The sequence below is a fragment of the Cygnus olor genome, chromosome 1 (assembly GCF_009769625.2).
Source record: "Cygnus olor isolate bCygOlo1 chromosome 1, bCygOlo1.pri.v2, whole genome shotgun sequence".
NCBI lineage: Eukaryota > Metazoa > Chordata > Aves > Anseriformes > Anatidae > Cygnus > Cygnus olor.
The window spans coordinates 63,088,127-63,109,729 of NC_049169.1; the positions used below are offsets into that span (position 1 = coordinate 63,088,127).

At 34.8% G+C, this 21,603-nt stretch overlaps 1 protein-coding gene across 1 annotated transcript in view; it reads left to right on the plus strand.

The window, feature by feature from the left end:
• SYT10 (synaptotagmin 10) overlaps positions 1–15,749 on the plus strand; it is a 42,106-nt gene extending 26,357 nt beyond the window's left edge. The window contains exons 4-7 of the mRNA XM_040561452.1: positions 4,353–4,473; positions 4,832–5,003; positions 6,411–6,540; positions 7,651–15,749. Of these exons, the coding sequence (XP_040417386.1) occupies positions 4,353–4,473; positions 4,832–5,003; positions 6,411–6,540; positions 7,651–7,722 (495 nt within the window). The 3' untranslated portion in view covers positions 7,723–15,749. The remainder of the gene's footprint in view (positions 1–4,352; positions 4,474–4,831; positions 5,004–6,410; positions 6,541–7,650) is intronic.
• Positions 15,750–21,603: the final 5,854 nt, after the last annotated feature.

The window sequence follows — 21,603 nt, forward strand, 5'->3', positions numbered from 1 at the left end:
GCTACTGCCTCTACAGGGTTAAGTGTGAAGGTGCGACCACTGCTCTCCAGTGAGTCTGATAAAATAATAGAATAATTATTTTTTGTTTTATTTTGCCAACCCCTGGACTGATATCCCAAAACCCCATGGAGCAATGAATGCATACAGATCCTTGGCAACTGATTAGTTTTTGGTTTGGTTTCTTGTGTGGGATAAGAATTACACTATTCAAAGAATCTGTGTTGTATAGCTTAAAAAAAAAATCAAATTCATCTCAGTAGCTGATTAACACATTTGAAGTCTGTGTTTTCTCTGTTTTATTTTGTTCTAGTATTGCTGTACCAGAAAATGGATTGGACGGTGAAGTAGATTGGGAACCATAAAAATAACTGAAGCTGGTATAGCATTTACCACTGTTCCAGTTCCTTAGTTCTGTATGACGGCTTGTGTACACAGAAGGGAAATAAATGAAGAAGAGATAGGCATTACAAACAAATGCTTATTTTTGTCTTAGTGCAGCTATGCTAGAGCTATGCTAGTTTTTTGTTTGTTTTTTTTTTGATCATTACAAACATCTGTAAAGTTGGCTGTTAATTGAAATCTAAGATTAATTTAAGAAGAAAAAAAAACTCAAAATAGGCGAAGGAAAGGAAGAAAATTTCATGAGAGTTACCTAAGTAATGCACAACTACTCTAACAAAAGTTATATGTGAATATATAGTACATGCAAGATAATATGAAGGATAGTTTAAAAAGTGTGTGAGAGGCAGCCTCTGGTTTCAGGTTCATGTTTTCTGAATTGTGTTTTGTTTGAAGTGGAATGCAGCGCAGACATAGTTATTGATGTGGTCCATGCTTTGGCTTCTATAGATTTGCTTGTACTGAAGGGTTCCTGTCAGATGGGTTGTGTGAACTTATTTATCAAGTGTATTATAAAGTGAGAGAAATATGAATTTTCTAAAGCGCTGGGATTCTGAAGTAATTTAAATCCTATTTTTAAATCTCAATTAAAATCAATAATACTTAAGCACCCAGGGTGTTTAAAAATGTTACTCATCATAATCGGGGCAGTAGACAGACTTTCATGAAAAGTTTAAATGTAGAGTTTTACTTTGTTCATTATCCAAGTCTGCACCTGTGTTTTCGTCTCCAAATTTATGAACCTCTAACATACAAGTTAAGAAAAACAGAAAACAGAACTGGTGATGACCCAGCCTTTTTATGTGATACCCAGCCTCTGATAGTATTTATTTATATGTGAATAATTTTGTCCTCAATTCTTCAAAAGAACTTCAAAAGGAGGTGAGTTACATGGTGTCTACTGCCTTGTGCAGGGTAACTACACATTTTATTTCTAGCCCTTTGATCGTACAATGAGATGCTCATAAATATCTTTGACATAGACTATGTTTATCTGAAGTAATGTGTATTCTATTCTACTGAAGAATTTATCTATTGCATAGAGCAATATGAGTTGTTCCACAATGTGAAAATCAGGCATTTCAGGGCAACATGAGCCACTTTTTCTCTAGGCATAGGTCATAGGTGTCAGAAGATTCCTGCATAAACATTGGAATGGTAAAGACAATTTTTCCAATTCTAAATCCATAACTTTTTACTTCAAACTGAGGAGTACCAGAGCACAGACTACAGAGCCCTGGTAATTTCAGTGGACAGCCTGCTGTGTGGAGTGAAAACATCCCCCTCGTTCATTGTCTAATCATTATTTTTGCATTAAGGCATCTTGCTTATTCATTTCATGGTCAAAAACACTGGGTTTGATTGCAAGGGATTTTCCAAGCTCATTTTCAATATAATTTCAAGCATGGGGATTAGAAAGGAAAGAAAAAGGACCAAGCATAAGCCTCAAATTGTTGCCATTTTGTTAAGCACTGAGGTTCCCACAGGTTTGCAGAAAACTAAGGTGAGGTAACAATCATGAAGAGTTTTGAAAGTATTTTGAGCAATGTTTTTTTAAAAGCATTTAAGTCATGTTAAATAGCGCTGTCTGTGTTCTTGTTTATAATTTCAGCTCACCCAAACTTCTGAGTGCATATAATTTCTCTCCAGAAAGAGATAATAGAAGACTCAAATTCATACACACCTCTTGGAGGGGGAAGACTTTTTCTCTATTCACTTACACAAATCATCTCTCTGAAAGAAGAATTTGTGCCCTCTTAGTCTTTTTCATGTTCTGCCCACTATGCTCTATGATATAATCCATCTTCATCACCTCTCTCAACACAGAATTCACACTTTGAAGTGCTAGATGTGGGGGAACTGTGTTTACTTTTCTAACAAAAGAGTGAAATATATTTCATACACACATATGAGGATCAATGATCAGACTGAATTCAGAAAACAATGTTAGTAACAGAAGCTGTGTTTAAAACAGATTTCAGATGTGACAAAACTGCAAAGTATAATAGAGGACATCTATCACTTCAATAAATGATTGAAAAGAATTACACTTCATTTGTTCAAGCTCTATTTATATTTTCTGAAATAGGAAAGTAAATTTCTTCACTTTCTATGTGTGTATTCTGTGGCACAAATTCTTCATTGTGTGTGGCAAAGTAAGGGGTTGGGCAAACGGGATGTCAAATGGCTGTTTATCCAACGTAGACTGAATGAGCTAAATAATTTTGAAATTCTGAGAAATCTTTACATGTATGAAATTTCCCCTCGTAGCATGTTAATATACATATCAATCTATTAATTCTCAGAACAGAAACCCAGTAAAATGACTGAACATGCGAACCAACCAGCCAAAAGGCAATATTTTATTAACAGTGCAGCAGAGAATTTAAAGATATTCTAAAACTACATTCTTTGAGCTAGAGTCTGCAAGGCAGGAAAATAAAATAAAATAAAAATAAAATAAAATAAAATAAAATAAAATAAAATAAAATAAAATAAAATAAAATAAAATAAAAATAAAAGAAGGAGAGGCACGTGGTTAAGTCCATCAAGAAAGATATGAAGTACCTACTTCAATTTAGATAAAGCATTAACAAAAAATAAGATAATAAAACTATTCCAATAAGGAGCTGAAATATGTGAAGTCCCACTCTGTCTCATAACTATTAGCAACATATTTGTCATATACACAACAATGATTATTTTAGCATGTATCATTTGAAAATATATCACACTTGTGTTCTGATGCTAGAACAGCTGTACCATAAATCCAGTAGTTCTCAAATTCACACTCAGAGTAGCTGCAGGTTTGACAGATAACATATTGAAGCTGGGATATTAAAAATAGGCTTTCTAGTAATGTCAAAAATAGTCTTTTATGATCATATGACCAAGCTTGAGAATTGCTGCCTTACTAAGCTGACTGCCTTACAAGCTCCTTAAAAACTTTCATCTAAAAATTCTAAATTGTTCTTAATATGTTTTTGTTGTTGTTAATTGTTGTTGTTGTTTGTTTGTGTGTTGGACTTTTGGAGTGGGGGAGAAGTATTTAAAATCTTAAAAGAACAGAAACAATTTGGAACATAACTAATATTTCAACAACTAATCTTGTGTGATATTAGAGAAATCACATGTTCTCCTCATGAGAGAAAAAAACAAGAAATGATGGAACCTCTCTTCTTTAGATCACATTCCTCAAATGTTGTAGCATCTGAACTGTATAGCAACATCATTTTGTTTGAATTTGCAGCACACGGTCTCAACAAAGAAATTATCTTTCTGTGAGTATTATTAAGATCCATATGTACCTTATCCATCTTTTCTAGTATACCATCCTCCTAGAAGTTATCCCTGAGACAGGAAAGTTAGAGGTGTTACTCTTTTGCTTTGCTTTTCTTCTGGTACAGAACCCCCAAAACACAATAAAAGCAAGAAGGTTGGCAACGTTTACAAGTGCTTTCATTTTTTCAAAGCTCTGGGGATGAACTTTTCATGTGCATACATATGTGCACAAATAAAACTCCTACATTTCAGTGGCCAAACTGCAAGGAAATGTGTGTCATTTAAATATCCCACTTGATTTCTTTCTACTGGGGATGATGGAATCTGAGTCTTTTCAAGGGCAGAACTTGACATTCTACATTCATCACCTTTTCCAACATGAGTTCAACACAAATGTATCAGACATCAAAAATTTTTTGACCGTGTTTTTGATTTAAATTCTCAGTTTAGCAATTCCAGATCCTGTCACTAAAATGTTATCCTATTCTTACTCTTTCCATATTTTGTAGAAGTAATTTCTGAATATTCTTGTTTATAATCTCTTTGAATGCACCTGAAGCTGCAAAAAGAAGTCTCTGTGAATGTAAAAGTATTTCTAAAATTTTGCATGATCTGAATTTTGCATTAATTTTTGGCCTTATAGTCAGATAATTATTGCTTTTCTTTTTCAGGAAAGCATAGATTTGGGTGAGATCATGTTTTCCCTTTGTTATTTGCCTACTGCTGGGAGAATGACATTAACAGTCATCAAATGTAGAAATCTCAAAGCAATGGATATAACTGGCTCATCAGGTGAATCTACTTCTTTTTTAAATAACGAGGTAGAGTCTATTCAGAAAGTGGACGAATAGCAACTCCTTTTTTGTATGTGTATGTTTAACATGGTTGTGAAAGGAAGCAGTAAGAGAGTGGGTATAGTTTCTGTACAGATCTACTTGCTATCTGTGGTATGACATTTAGTACATTTATTCAGAAGCCTATACCTTTCCATTGCATTGACAGCACATTGAAAACACAGTTTCCCAAGGTCATAAAATTTTTGTCATTTTGTGTCTTATCAATATGACATACCTACAAAAACACTGCTTTTATGATACATATTTGAATGACTTTGAGTCCAAGTGCACACAACTGATTATTTGCTACTCAGATCCGTATGTCAAAGTGTCACTAATGTGTGAGGGTCGAAGACTGAAAAAGCGGAAAACAACCACGAAGAAGAACACACTCAATCCAGTTTATAACGAGGCCATCATCTTTGATATCCCTCCAGAGAATGTGGACCAGGTCAGCCTCTCCATTGCAGTGATGGATTATGATCGGTAAGCACAGTTTGCTCTCTGAACATTAATCTTCAGTGAGACATTATCCGATCATTGCAAGCAACCGATTTCTACCTCCCTGAACATTCAAATAGGTTCAGTATCACAAAAGAGAAAGCCTTCAGACCTTTTCCTGAAGCAGTTTAAAGCTTCCTCAACTTTTAAAGCTCAGTTCATTTTATTTCTGTCATAAATAACTGTGATGAGGAAGAAACATCTCAATCTCCTTACCTGCCACTAACATTGGCATTTCTGTCCCCATCTGGTGGCTGGACTATGCAAAAAGTTTGTCAAGTGTCTTCTAGTTTAAAAGACAATGGAAGAATTAGGGGCTTAATTGTCTCATTGAATTAAGTCATAATAAGTCATATGTAATTCTTTGGTTGATGCAATAAAGAAGCTTTGTAACCTTTGGGTTCAGCCCTCACTGATAATGTTTCCAAGCCTCAACAAATCTGTAACCTCACTGAGAACTGAAGAGACTGCTGCTTAGAGTAGCACTAAGACTGAAGGTTAAATTAGATAATGATTGACAATATCATGTCTGAGCCAAGTCTGCATTGTTCAAGGGCTATTAGTAATGAGTTCTTGAGATTGCAGGGCAAATAACAGTGAAAGTCCAGTTTAGTAACACAAACCTCATTATTTTTTCTCAGCATCAGGTTTCATTTTTTTCTAACTTCAGTCAGGAAGGCATTCCCATTCAAATATGAAAGGGGTGCTGCAGTGCTATTAGGGGGAGGATAGCACAGCAACTTGTACACCTTCAATGCTCATCAGCTGTTCCTTTCAAAGCATTCAGTAAGAGAAAAGTAGGAAACGTTATTCTAAGGCATCTGTAAGCCAGGTGCAGAAAATGACCTTCTGGATTCCCTCAACAGGCATGTAGAAATATTAAGGTATAGCCTGTTATGGTTACACCCCTTGTCTTTCGCATTTTTGGCTGAAGTTCCAATTACCACATCAGTTAGAATTAGGAAATGTAGTGTGAAATTATGTCTGAAGCATTTGGAACAGGAAATTTATTCCCTGGAGCAAGAAATTTATTATTTCACCTTCCTCAGCAACAAAATTTAAACATGCTTTCCTTCTAGATCATTTGGTGTAACATGGTCCTTTTCTGTCTTTGTGTCATTTGGGCTGTAATCTTTTTATGGCAAAGGTTAAGTCTTCACTGCTATTTTTATAGCTTCTACAAGCACTGGTAGTGGCTGGAGGTTTTTGATGCTGCCATTAGAGAACTTCATATTACTATATTACCACTAAAACTAATATCTGTAATAAATAATGGAAGAACCTTGGGCATGGATTCTGTGCTGCATTAAACTAGTAAATTGAATTATACATCAGATTTTATTAAAACTATTTTTATTAAAAAAAAAAAAAATCTCTCTTTACGTTTCCTAGAGTAGGGCACAATGAGGTCATTGGGGTATGTCGGACAGGAATTGATGCTGAAGGGCTTGGAAGAGATCATTGGAATGAAATGTTGGCTTACCCACGTAAACCAATAACTCACTGGCATCCACTGGTAGAGGTAAGAATTAACACAATTCTCTCCTCAGTATTTTGAATATTTTGTGTTATTTTCTCTCTAACATTTATGTGCTTCTGAGAATCATTAAATTCAGTGCAGCATGGGAGTCACTGTCCATCTATCAAGCAGCTATAATATCATTACCTCAGTCTAAATCTAGTTTCATGGGTTTACTCTTTATTTAAATTTTCCATTTCAAAAAAAATGGCATGATACAGCATTGTAATATTAAAACATTTAAAATACCAGAAATTAAGGAGCTTACATCCACTTATAAGAGATCATTTGCAACCATTTCAAAAGCAATCATTTCCTATTCAAAAATATTTAGGATTAACAGTTATGTTGCTAAAACATTAACCTGAAACTGGCCTTCTAATTGTGCTAAGTTGAGGAACATACCAGCAGCTACCTCCAGAGTTACTCAAGCAGACACTTATTGGAAGCTTATTCACATGCAGGGGTGATAATACCTACAAATCCCTGGGCTTAGACTACCTCTTCAGCCTGCTGTGGCCACATCTTATGGATTTTCTGTATACAAAATGCTCATCAGGTTTGGGTTTGAAAAGGTTCATACTGAGGTCTTAAGAAAGAGTGGACCCTACTTTCGGACACAGAGGACACACTTTCTAGCCCTCCCCTAAATCAATCTCTGTAGAAAAATGAGCTGCTGTCCAAAGCAACATGGTCCATTTGGCTTCTCGATCATGTAGCACATGGCTGCACAGCATCTCCAGTAACAGATAGAAGCAAACAAACAAACAAACAAAAACAACCAACAACAAGGCCTCAGTAGAACATCTGAAAAAGATCAGTGCAAAACTGAAGCCTCTTTTGATAGCTTCCTTGCTTTCTCTGAATTACTTAGGTTTGAAGAAGGAGGTATCACCCCTGGGTGGTGAAACCCACTCCTGTGGAAAGAGTCAGAGATTTTTATGAGGTCACTTTAGGAATTTTCTTTCCATTATCAGTTCTGATTAAGAGTTTGATCCAGAAAGGGTCTGGTTGTGACTCAGGTTCTTCTTTGAGGGATTCTCTCATCTTCTGAAATTAGTGTGAGTCATGGCCATACTACTGACATCTGTAAAATTAACATTTTTCTTGCAGTTACCTGGCCGAGCAACCAGTTTTGATAGCCAGGGATCTTGTTCATCACCAAAACCACCGCTTACACCCTAGGGAACAAGAGTGGATTCATCATGTTCAATGTCCAATGCTCCTATGTAGCTCACATCTACATGTACAGAAGGTTTGGCTTCTGCAGACAAACTGCATCCATATTTTTGTATTAAAACACATTTTTCCTATTCTGTCATATTACAGTTTATAATAATTTCTTATCTTATGAATGAAATTGACTTGAGCTGAATATAATCTTTCTTCATAAAAATTCATTCACCTGTTTTCTCTCTGGCATATATCCAGTGTCATATTCAAGTATTGTTTTTATATGACCTGTATCTTTGCATAGACAAAGAAATCAGAAAAAAACAATCCCTTAAGCAATTCAAAACCACTGCATATCATAATGCTTAATTCTTTTGAGGATAAGCAAATAGTCATATATGGCTATTGTATTAAATCTCTAAGTTGCACTAAATCCTGTATGAATTCTAAACACTTCAAGCTGAATATCGCATGAGAAAAAGAAAATAATATCAACAAAAAACTATTGTCACCTTTTTACTGTATGGAAAACTAGTTCATTCCTTGTTCAGGGAGACAGGGCTGATCAAAAACCCACTGAAGCCAAGTTTACTGAGTAGGACCCTACTGGCTTCACTGGGTTTCAGTTCAGCCTTTAAGGAAGAGGTCCCACAAGTGTATCTATGCAGTTATAACTTTCTAGCAATTAGGATACCCACTGCACCTACAGGAAATCATTAACCTGTCTGTCATAACCACTAGGCATGTGCACCCGGACAAGCAGCTGTGCTTGGCAGCTATTTTGTTTCAGCTACCCACTGGTTGATGAAGAGCTAGCTCAGATGTCTGCATGGTACTGAACTACACATCTGAACGTATCACTGTGGACAGTAAATGTGTCTACAAGAAGCTATGTGGAGGTTGATATAGCTCCACAAAGATGTAGTAGGTGTCTCCTTATGAGGTGCATCTAGCCCCTTCAGTAAAGCCTGTTTGCTGTGGGCATCACGCAGTCCTTTTTCAGTCTTTATTCAGGCCAAACCGTAGATAAGAAAATGCTCTGAAATAGAAGAATTTATTTAATGAATTTTAGTATTCAAAAACTTGAACAAAATTTTCAGTTACACAAAACATTTTTCTCATTCTTGACTTAATATGACAGTGTTAGTTTTGTTTGAAGTTATTTTGACTGAGTACATAGCTCATGTGGGATAGTTTCTGGTCCCTGGCTGGATGCCTCAAATTAGATGTCTAATATGAATTTGAAATATGTTTTGTGTCAATATATATGGGAAAAAAAGAAAAAAAGAAATGTAACAATTTTATAAACTAGTAAACTTATTCATTAGAATACAGAGTGAGAGCAAATACAAATATATATGTATATATATATATATATATATATTGCCTGAAGTAAGATAATTTAAAAAATGGAAGAGAAGTGCATATTATTTTCTGGATTTAACTCTTCCTATTATAGATTATCTCAATCAGATATTTTTTCTTCCCTTCTTTTTTTTTTTCTATGAAGAGCACAGAAAAGACTGAATGATTGGGCCTGAGATTTTGAAAGCTGAACTGCAACTAGAAAAAATTGGGTTGGTGGCTCTTTTTGTATCTTTATAACATATAAAGAAACATGTGAAGATAGTATTTTCCAAAATGTTACAGAGGAGTCATACAAGAGAAAAATGGATTATTTTACAATAATGGAAAAAAATGTGGGAATTAATCTAGCTTTGAATGGAAAGGGGGTCTTAGACAGACTTCTAAAGAACCATTTGGGGCTGGTTAGTTTGGCCTGGTTGACACAGAAAACATTAATAAAGATCCAGCTCCTCCCATAACTAATCCCTAAGACAGTCAGTTGTACTCCAAAGTGTCTTGACTGCTCTGGGAAAGCTGGGAAGGCTGGTCTTTACATTCCAGGTGTTTCTAAGGAAAAAAAAAAAAAAAAAGAAAAAAAAAGAAAAAAAAAGAAAAAAGAAAAAAAAGAAAAAAAAAGAGGAGTCATGTAAAACAATTTTGTGCACATACAGAAAGCAAAACAAACTAATAAACAAATAAAGTTTTCAGGCATTCTTTACATATTAATGATAATAACAAAAAAAGGCTCCAACCCAAGTTTTTGAATGTCTGTTCCAGGTTGCTTTTCATGGTTTCTAGACAGGTTTCCCAGAGACGGTTGGTAATGCTGAATACTGGTCCTCCCTGATTAAGATTGTATTTTCAACACCATAACTACAGAGCAACCTTGCAGAATTCATTCCTCCATTTGCTCCAGGTGACTAATATTTTAAATAGGAGAATAAGATCTCCTTTCTGTTTTGTTGTTATTTTTTTCTCCTATCATCATCTTCATGAGATTTTGTGGCCTGGATCATTCTCACAGTGATTTTGCAAGGTTCTTATACGTACATAAATATATATGTTGATATAGAAAAACTATTTTGTGTATACATGTATCTTAATATAAATTACATCAGCAGTGGCCTTTGTGGCCTAGAAAATACTTTTTGTAATGTGGTACTGTAACAGTTGACTAAATATTCTTTGCACTTTTTTGCACCTAATATCCAAAAAGTTAACAATTTCACAATCAAATGTAGCATAAGTGTTCAGCAATGAGCAACATCTTTTTGACTTTTTCATTGTCCTCTATGAGTACGTTTCATCATAAGTAGTATGATATTTCAACTGTCATTTCCTTAAATTTAAATTGTTGACAGACGCCAAAGGAATAATAGCTCACTATGTGCCCTGTTCTTGATTTTGTTGTTGTTATGTTAGTTTTGCTTCTGTTTGGGGGGGGGGCGAGGGGGGGAGGAGGTTGGTGGTTGGTTTTTCTTTCTTTTTTTGTTTGTTTTTGTTTTTGTTTTGTATTGTTAATAATAATAGTGAATGACTTCTGTGTCTAAACTTGATTTATGGGTTCTCTGCATATATGAAAAATCAGGCTGCAAAATTATCAGAACATCTACTTTCAAAAATTATCGCCTGGTTGATTCTTATTAATCCCTTTTCAGAGATTAATAGAATTAATGCAGAAGATTATAATTTTTCATTTTTGCTTCACTATCTCATAAGACAGGGTATATATTTAGTATAACCTGTCCATTGGCTTTGGAGCCTGGTTCACACATTACTCTATGAGTGGACTCATAGAAGTACCTTTAAGTAAAAGCTTAGCACAGTTTGTCAATTAATATGTTGCTTTACGAATCTCTTTATTAAGACATGTAAAATGTTTTAATTTGCAGAATAGTTGTAAATTTCCTGCTTCCATACTGAATATTTATTTGTTGTTTATCCACATTTCTGTCATATCACAAACATTAGCATAATTTGAGAGAAATCAAATTTGGAAAACGGTGTAAAATATATTGTAGCAATTTTACAAGAGTTTGAAAAACTCACATTCCTGAGGCTAACTCACAAGCCTGAGTTATTTTTATTGAAATGTTTTGCTGGATACAGTAACTGTACTTAATAAGAATTGTATTTTGCACTGCAGAGCTTTTTTGTACTTTCACAACAGTAAACCACAGATCTGTACAGCGAAAGTACATGATGGATTAAGTGGTTTCAGGGGAGCTGTTAAATTTTACATTTATTTTCAATAATGCACTGTAAAGTGAAAAAAGCCCACATACAAATGTATCTAATGAGCCATTCTAGTCTTTTGGGTAAATATTGTTTTCAAACTGCTTCCCTTCCTCACATTAAATAAGTTTTCAGGGACCATTAGATTTGCTCTGAGCAACCATAAAATTGTTATTAGGTCTATGCAAAATATTAAGTAGGACCCTAAAACACAGGTAGATTTAGGATTCCAGTGATACTGCAGACAGTAGCATAGGTTAGCAGATATTCAGTAAAGTGTAGGTCATATATTGTACTCTATGAACTCAAATTTGGATGACTGTATTGTATCCATCTGATGATATGGGCCTTCCTCTCACTCTCTCAGCAAGTGACTATCACTTTTCCCACCGTCTTTTTTCTATATTGGGTTTCTGTTCAAGCAGCAGAGACTTGACCTTTATTTTTGTCTGTGCTGCTAAAAGACGACTTCTGCCTTAAAATGCAGTAATATGAAACCTGTGAGGTATAGGATAGCTAAATCTCTCATTTTCATTCTATGAAGAACTGTCAGGGAAGTAACTTCCATGTTCCACAGTCCCTTACGATACCCGGAAGTTTATGGAATCAATGATACTGTCTGGTTTTTGGCTTCCAGCAAGCACTGAGGGCAATATATGTGTCTCAGGGATATGTATATTGTCTAAGGACAAAGAAAGTGTCCAGAATCAATAAGATAAAACTAGAGGATCAGGACAAAATTTCCCCTGCAACATTTCTTTTTCAATATATGGAAATGTTTTAACTTCATATTTTTACAAAATATTTTTTTTCTTAATGAATCACAACAACTTTATTCAATATTTTTGAAGAAAATTTTGAGCAAGCATGAAATGTTTTCATTGTTTTTGTTTTTGTTTTTGTTTTTGTTTTTGTTTCTTTTTTTCCAAAGAGAAAAAGCAATTACTTCCTATCTTCTTTCTATAGATACAGTTTCGGAGCAATATTAAGAAAACTAAGTTTCCAAAAACCATTTATTCAATCTAACCATTTCTCCTAATTTTCCGTTTTTTTTTATTGGCTTCTATTTAATCCTTTTGAAAGTTTTTAACATACACAGCACATGCATGATTCTTTGGTTCCCATATTATTTTTGCTATATTTTTTAATAAATTAAGTGATTATATCCAATGAACTTTTATACATATTAACTTTTTGTCACACTATCAATTAATTTGATTAATGATCTTAAAAGCTTTATACATCAGTTTCTGAAATCATTTGACTATATTTTTTAATGTGTAAAAATTTTAAAGTAATTATTTTAGTGAGTAACTATTTTAGAACTCCGTAATAGAATTCTTCTCCTGCTGAAAATATTTTTTTCAGAGATCCATAAATGTGCCTGCAAAATTTGAAGATGTTTTTAATAGAGAATGCAAAAGCTTAGATTTGCACATACAAGTATTTGCACTTGCAAAATGTATAATCATTATTTTTTAGCACTTCTATCAAAACAAAACACCCACACCTTATCAGAATAGTTTTCAATTCATGAAAAGTACTGGACAAATCTGTGCTGAGATATAGTTCTTTGACCTAAAAAGTTCATATGACTCTATTTCTAGAAATATGAAAAATCTGTATGTGTTAAAATATGATCTAAGTGAGATAACTTTTAGGCAAAGCTTATATAATATCTGTCAGACCATCCAAAATACAGATAACATACAATATATATGACAGGAATATTAATGCAAGTTTTGATGGAAAATGTCCTCTCTCATTCACAGCACTGCTGAGACTCAGTTTAAGCCTTTGCTCAAAATTCACTTTCACTTGTCTTCTGAGGCTTGTCAGTCTAAACCAAGCTCTCTGGTGTCAGAAAACAGATTGTGCCAGAGAGCAGACTGCAGAGCTGAGAAAGACATAGGAAAATGTGGCAGCAGATGCACAGCTAGTCAGTTCAACTACAAATGCTCTCAAATGAAAAACTTCCCTTCAAAACTGATGGTCATCCCAATATTTATATCACTTATCCTTTCGTTATGTACTATAAAGCAGGAAGAAAGAGGGAGGTACCTGAAGAAAAGTTAGCATTAAGTGTAGGAATTAATTGAGGTGCTTAGCAGAGTAATTTTCTGTGTCCAAGGTAAATAATATTTTAACTTCAAAACTGTCTTTTGTTTACTCACCCAAATGAATTAATGCCTCATACACAATTCCCCTTTTCCTTAGTCCTGGCTGGAAATAAGCAGTTTTGTAACAGCACACAACAAACCAGGAGCTGGAGCCCTAAGAAAAGATGAAGCTGCATGTGGGATTTAAATATCACAGGGGAATCTGGCCAGAAAATGAAACTAACACCTTCAATTTTGTGCTAAGTGCTAGGGGATGCTTGATGATAGTAAGTGCTCAGGACTGTGATTTTATATTTCATCTGATAGCACCTCTACAGTGTTGCTGTTGCTGGGAAACCTCTTTGAGTCTTTATTGACTCAAAGAAGAGAATGCCACTGGTATTTCTAAGTAAAATTTTTACACTCCATTATAGACCATGACTCTTACATTACATGGAACTCAGTCTTATGAAAGATCACAAAGCATGTTAAATTTGCAAAACAGAAAAAAATCAATTCAGGCTGTACCATCGTAAGGACTATTCACTTTGTTGATAATAAGGACAAAATTTGGTGCCTTACTGATCCAAGAGAGCATTTTCATGAGTGCTCTATAGTGCTAAGTTTATGGTGGTGAACTGTTTTAGCACTGTTGAAGAGCCTCACTATCAACGCTGGAAAAATAAAATTAATGAATGTAAATACAGGCTAAATAGATTATCACAATACCAAAGCACTATCTAGTGGGGAAGACATAAAGACTCTCTAATATATAATTCATTACTGTGTTCTGAAAGCTGGATCAGTAGGAAGTCAGATGGCTGTTGTGATGAAAGTGGATCTTCTCTGTAATAATTTATGAATACAATATGTTGACTTGTCTATTGGTCTCAAATTAGGGGAGTTCAACAGATAAGATTCAGGGAAAAAAGAATACGGAGAGAATGCTTGTCAGTGGCATGCCTCTTAGAAGAACGTGAGATTTTCAAAACGTTAATATCTGTCCTGGTGGACCAGGAGATTTGATTGATGCCCCAGCCAGTCTGAAAAATGCATCTCACCTAAAATGGTGACAGTCCAAGCAGGCAAAGGAAAAAAATATAGATATGAAAGATCAGGAGATCTGTTTCAGAACAGGCAAGATTTATGTCTAAGCGGGTTAAGATGCAAAGCATTGCTAAATTTTATGAAGAAATTAGGCTGGATTAGACTCCCATTAATGGATGGGAAAGCTTTAACAGAGCGGATATACATATTTAGACTGTTATTTTCAAATCCATTTCTTTGAAATATTAAAGCTTACATATTTAAGCTTAAATATTTAAATCACATTCTATATTTAATTAAGTGGAGTATTCACAGCCTCCCGAAAAGAAAAGTTGGAAATCCATTCAGACTGTCCAGGTTAGCACAGTGTCCCAGAGCCCAGAATAATTGTGAGAATTGTGAAATCCTGCCTCTCCCCTGAAGTGGTGAAGTCAGGAAGCCTGACAGGAAAGGAGATCTGAAAACAGACCAAGGAAAAAATAGGGGTACATCCATTTCATGACATCTTCAGAGCTTATAGAGAACTTTCCCACTCATTTATTACACAGGGCATATCAATACAGTGACACCAACATGTTTTCATGACAGCAACCTAGCGTTTATACAGCATTTTACTCTCCTTCAGAATACAAGCATGTTTTGGAGAGATTACTTTTTAAAAATAGTTTGGGACTTTTGCATACCTAAGACATTCAAACCCTTGAAGTAAAATAAATCTGTCAATGCATCCACATATAAAAAAAATAATAAAAAATAATAAAAAAGATGTAAAATAACTGTATGGATTTAAGACCAGATAGTTTGAGACCTCTCAGAGTTAAAAGGAAAGGCTGTGCTTCCCATTCTTAAACAGTCTTTTTCTGTAGGTGCAGACTTCCTACTTGTGTAATACCTGCATAATCCCTGCATAATCCCTAGTATCAGAGATATTCTAAAAAATGCTTGTCAACATAACAAACAGACATTTTAGGCACATAACATGACCGTCACCAAAAAGGAACCTGCATTTTGGGACAGTTTGCAGATAAATTTCAGGGAAGGAGAGATTGTGGGCTATTAGCAGGTTTTGTGAAGCAGATATGCTTATATAAATACAGTCTCCAGGAAGAGAGAGAGAAGGGGTTTTGTTTAATATGCTGTGAGTTGAGACTGATGATTGCATTAGAAGTGAAGAGTAACGAACAAGAAGATATTTAAATCTTGTGTGACATCTGAGTCATGAACACAAGAGAGGAGAGGAGGGAGAAAAACCTATTAAGCATGTAAAGAGCTTTCTAGAACAAAAAAATAAAAAAAAAAAAATAAAAAAAAGTAGATAATACCAAAAGTCTGTGAATTGAGAACATTTTCCATAGTAAAAAATGTACATGTAGCAAACACTTCCAGAAAAAAAAAAAAAAAAAAAAAAGAGAGAGAGAGGGGGAGATGTAATTCCCTTACCTTGTGTTTTACACAGCTGTTTGCAAGTTTACAATGGGAGCCATGTTGTGGACTCTGGATCTATTCTTAAAATAGATATAGTCCTCCACCCGCAGATCCTGATCCCAGAGGAGCCACACTGCAAAGGTTGCTGGTAGTTGCACAAGGCACATCCTCCCCTTCTGGTCCATCTCTTGCAGCATAATTGAGGCTAAAAAGAAACATCACCAAGGTGCACTCAGACACATTCCTTTCTAGGTGCTGCAATGGCCTCCTTTTTCTTGGCATCTGGAATAAACTGGAAAGTTTCTGATAGGTGAAAAATCTTTTTTATATAATGCCACCTCTTCACATTTTCAAAGCTTCAGACAATCAGTAATTGAATTAAAAACCAACAGGCAACACCTTTAAAAATGCTGCTGAGGCACAAGGCACTGGTTTTGGTTTTGAGTCAGGGCTAGACTAATGTGGACACCAAATCTTCCACAATGGTGGAAGAGTCACTAGGCTGTTGCAGGTGCTAATTCCTCAATGACTCACAAAACTAAGTCATAATTATGGTGTATTTCTCAGTTAATATACCACAGCTCTTTGTGTATGAATAGGGTACTCGAACCAATGTTCTAGATAAATCCTGTCTCCTCCTGTTTTTTCTACTCATGCAGGTTCAGCTGAATAATGAATTCTTATTCCTTTGTCCTAAATTGTTACACAGTACTGGGTGTACTAGATTGCTTCACCCTGGGAGTGGCTGCCTCTTACTGAAAATCATTGTGACCAATACGTGACCATTACCTCCCTCACCACGTTTTTCTGAGGCTTAATTGCATAATAACAGTTATGAGGGAAAGGACTGCATAGCTGAACAAAACATAGAATTGCCAATTGTAATTGTTCTTGGCAAAAGGGTATGTGTGGATGGGTGTGTCTTTCTTCTCTATGTGAAAGGAGATTTGGCTACCCCAGAAAACGAAAAAAGGAAATTTATTAGACTCTCCAAAGGGCACTTTATACTATGTTGCATTTATTCCTTTCAACTTTCCTTCAGTGTGTTTCATGATCTTAATTATCCCTGAAGGACAAGAACTTAATTTGTTTAGTTAAACCTACAACCCTTTCACTTTGCAGTCCACCAAACCATTCTTTACCAATTACCAAGGTAAATTTGGGCCAGAGAATCAAAATCACTGACTATAAAGTATAGCTTTATCTTAGCCAGCAACTGAATCTGCACAGTTAGACCTTTTCTGTATTATTCTGAAAGGTAGCCTGGCACTATTGCACTTTAGCTACTTGCCAGTAGCACACAGAAAATTGTAGGTCACAGTTAAGTTTCAGAGAAGCTCTGAGGATTAACCTCTAAAATCTTGGATCTGATTCTGCATGCCCTCCAGAAACAGGGCAACCCATGAAATGAATGAGCAGTCCTACCTAAATGAATAAGCAGTCCTACCTAAAGACTAAAGAGGACTTGACAATGAGAAATCCATGCTGAGAAAAGAGATTTCATTCAAATTAAGGAATTTCAAGGCATTTTATATATATATATATATATATATATATATCTTTTTTTTTTTTTGCACTGTTGTTAAACCTTTTCTTAAAACAAGACTTCATGATTTAATCTTTAGCAGAGCAAAAAGTGGTACTTAAGTACCAATCTACTCATGCACTGAAAATAATATTGATGCAAAAAAAATAAAGTAAAATAAAATAAAAATTAAAGCCTTTTAGCAAAAAATACTTGTGGCAGTAAAATATAAAGATGCTGATAAAAAGACATTTTGCTTATTCTGAGATTTTTTCCCCCCCTTTTTTTTTAAATAGAATTAGAATACTTCACCCCTTTTTTGGGTCTCTCTCAAGAAAACCACAAATTGTTAAATGTATCTACTGTAGCTTTAATATTTATTGAAATAATATAGCACAAAAAGGTGATTCATTTCAGCCTCTTAATGCATAATTTCAACAACACACATTTGTATATTTTGCATTAATAAAGAAAGCTTACCAAAATCTATTAATTACCATTATATTTCCAAGGTACAAGTGTACTATGCTTTCAAATCAAGCATTCATTTAGGTCTATCACTTGCTATTTTCTATGGCAATTGGTTTTGTGTTAATCAATTTTTTTTTTAATATCATGGCAATAGACCATTAAATCAGCCCAACAAAATTATTCTGTAGGTCTTTTAAATATGTTATTCATTTTGAAACACAGCATTATGTACGTGACCAGTCCACTGTTGAAATCAAGCAGAAACACTGCTATTGATTTCAGCTGGCTTTGCATTAGGTTGTATGTGATGTTGTATGATAGCAACTTATGAAGTGAACTGAGGAGTCTCAAGACAAGCAGAATGAATTCTCTTATATCCACCATGGATGTTTGCAGCTTGGTGACAATTCAGATTATGCTAAAAGTCTTCAGTGTGTCCCTAGAGTATGAACTACTGTTGCAAATGCTGATTTTACTAATACCGGTAAGAAATATGAGCCTCAGCTGCCTGATTTGGTAAATAAAAATGTCTAGTCTCTGTAGTCAGGCATAGAGGTCAGGTGTATTTTTACTGGATTTTTCCTTTTTAATAGTGGCCTACAGTTTTCCACGTAATGCCATCTTGCTATTGAAGCTCAGAGGGTGTCTGTATAGGTAAAAATCTTTAATATATAATATTTAGATAGTCCTGTTGCAGATATAGGAATTCTTTTCAGTCTATATTTCTATGGAAAAAAGATATTAAACAAAATTTACTTTTGTTAAATAAATAGAAAAATATTTCTCAAGAAAAGGAGAAAGTATAGATATATATTTCATGTTGTTTCTTTTTTATTTTTCTTCCAAGTGTGAGTCTAAATCATTACCTATTCTTCTGTATTTCCATGAATAATCTTAATAGGACACATTCGACTTAAATGCACGTGTAAGGACAGGATATGGCTAGTTCTCAACCCTACAAGCAGCCACTGTTGGCATACTGATTCGGTGACACACTTCTGACTTGTGTGCTTTCTCTCCTTTGTGGTAGAGATCACAAAGAGGGCCTTTGTTCAGCAAACTATTTGCAACGTTTTTAAAATGTGAGCTGCTAGTTGAGACCCATTGAAATCACCATGGCTTGAGCATGCACCCTGACCTGAGCACCTGCCCAGGGGTTTTGTATTGTCTCGGAATGGACAAACATAGAGAGTCATGACTAGACAGGGTGCTTGTCTTAGTTTAGACTCTAAAAGCACATCTCGACACCCTCCATGCCAGCATAGCTATACCAGCCAGGATGGGAGAGGGCAAAGTCAAATTGCATTTCCTTATTATCCGGCTCTGCCCAGTCCTCACCACTTTAGACAGCAGGCCTGCAGCAATGGCTCCTGTGCATGCGAGGAGGATGCCCTTTGAACCACTGCAAGGGGAGTCCCCAAAAACCTCTCCTTTCTTCTCATGAGCCTGTAGTCCACTTTGGATTTAAACCAATCAGCTCCAGTGGGCTACTTGTGAGAAATGAAGCAGAGAGAGTAGAATACAGAAATTAGCCACATCTTTCCTTCAGCAGAGATCATTATGTTTTTCTAGTATATGCTTATTTGTGGAAAAGGCATTCTCCAGAGTGTATGCTTCAAAAGGTAGGAAGTTAAATTGGAGTTCCTGGCCATAGGAAATGTTAAAAAATATTCAATATTGAAACACTAAATATTTTGAAATATAAAAAGAAAACACCCAACACAATGACCATCAGAATAAGTATCTTTGCTGTAACAATATGGGGTTTGGATTAGGCCCCATCTGGCCCAAACTCTAACAGAACTCCCTACCTTTAAAATAATCTTTTGATTAGATCAGAAATGTTGCCAGGTCTATGTAGCTTACAAAGAACTGCAGAGTTCTTCTAAGATTTTTTCTGTTCTTGCTGTGTGGTGTTGGCTGACCAAGACCTAATATTAAATACCTGACTGTTTTAGTAGTACCCTTTATTTCGTGTTCATGACGTGACTTTTTAAATGAAGTCTGTGGTTTGATACTTAGCCATTGTTCAAGTCAATATCCTTGGCTTCTGCGTTATAAAGAAAAAGAAAACTTTTTGGACTTGTGTAACTGGCTTTTTGTATGCGCTAAATGGCCATTTGTGAATCTTGAGAGCATATAATTGTACTATTGATAGAAAATGTTTTTTTTGCACTAGCCTTTAAGAGCTGTAATACATTTCAGTATTTTTACAATGTATTCTCTAGAAAGTGTGAACTTATTTGTCAGTTCTGAAAAAAAAAATATAACAATGAAACCTCAAAAGATGCTATGAAGTGTACAGTTTGTGATAATTTTATATTTAAAAATAAATAAAGAAAAAGAACACAATTGAAATAATTTTATTCTAATTGTTTCATATGTATTTTGAAAAAGAAATAAAGTGATTAAAACTATTCTCATTTTTGTCTTTTTTCAAAAACAAACTGTTCAAGAGAAAACAGAAATCAGTAGGTTAGAGTTGCTTTTTGCATTTTAATTTACAAGAAAATACTGAGCCATACTGGAAAAAATAATGCTATCTGGTTTACATTTGGAGCTATAACTAAATAGATGCACAGACCATCTTCCCATTTCTTCCCTCTCTCTTCCATACCAGAATTCATTGTGCTCCTAAGGTATAATCCATATTCTTGATGCCTTAAGATCAATGCTATACCTGAAAAATTATTTCATTTTCATTTCCATAGAGAGGAAGAGCAGCCTTCATAACCTTTTGACCTCACATTGAGAACACTTCCTATACCCAAGTATCATTACAAAACGTTTTCTTCTAATGAAGTTATTACTTTAAAATTCTGAACCATGAAAGGGACATTTTTGCCACCAATTTTCAGGGCTGAAGACAGAACGTATTTGAACGAAGACCAATTAAATCAAATAGCTCCATTACATTAACTAGTACTTTGTGTAATGCTTTTCACATTATCTTCCATTTCCTGCTATGATATTGTTTACTGTAATCTTCAAAGTCATTAGAGCATGTTTTAAATAATAGGTTAATTATTCAATTTAAGATTATTAAAGTATTTAAGGTTATTGAAGTATTTCACTTAAGAGACATAAGTCTAATTTCCAACTGCCTTGTTCCTAATTGCCTAATCACTTAGATCAAACAGACAAGAACTTTACTACCATGCAAGGCAGACAAACAGATATGGATAGGGCCTATTTTATGCTTATATTCAACTGAAGCTAATGACAACATGTTATGAAGCAATGATGATCCAGGGTTGACAGCCTGAAGCACGTCTGATATTCTGTTGGCTTTTAGCATGAGGATACTTTTTAAAATAGGAAACCTAAGTTTCAAGTGTCAAATTTTAGCTGGATATGATGTTTTTTCATTCTACCAGATGCCTAATTCCATCTGATAAAAACAGAGATAAAACACCACTGTTGTATATCTTCCAACCTGGAGAATATTTTCTGAAGAAAAAATAGTACCCAAGTTCAACATATAAGCAATTGTCCTTTGGTATGCTTTTGTAATTCTTTTGAAGTAAAAGTAGATATACAATATTGAGGTTCCAATCCTGTTTCTGATATCTGCTGGCAGAACATTAATCTATCCTTAGTCAGATGTCTGCTTAGGATATACAATGCAATTCAGTTTTCAACTTCATTTCAGGGACTTGGTTTACATCGGTGATTGAAAGATTCAGTTTTCTTTGAAGAACTGCTTATCTTTATCTAGCAGAAGTAATGTCATTCTGGTTTGAT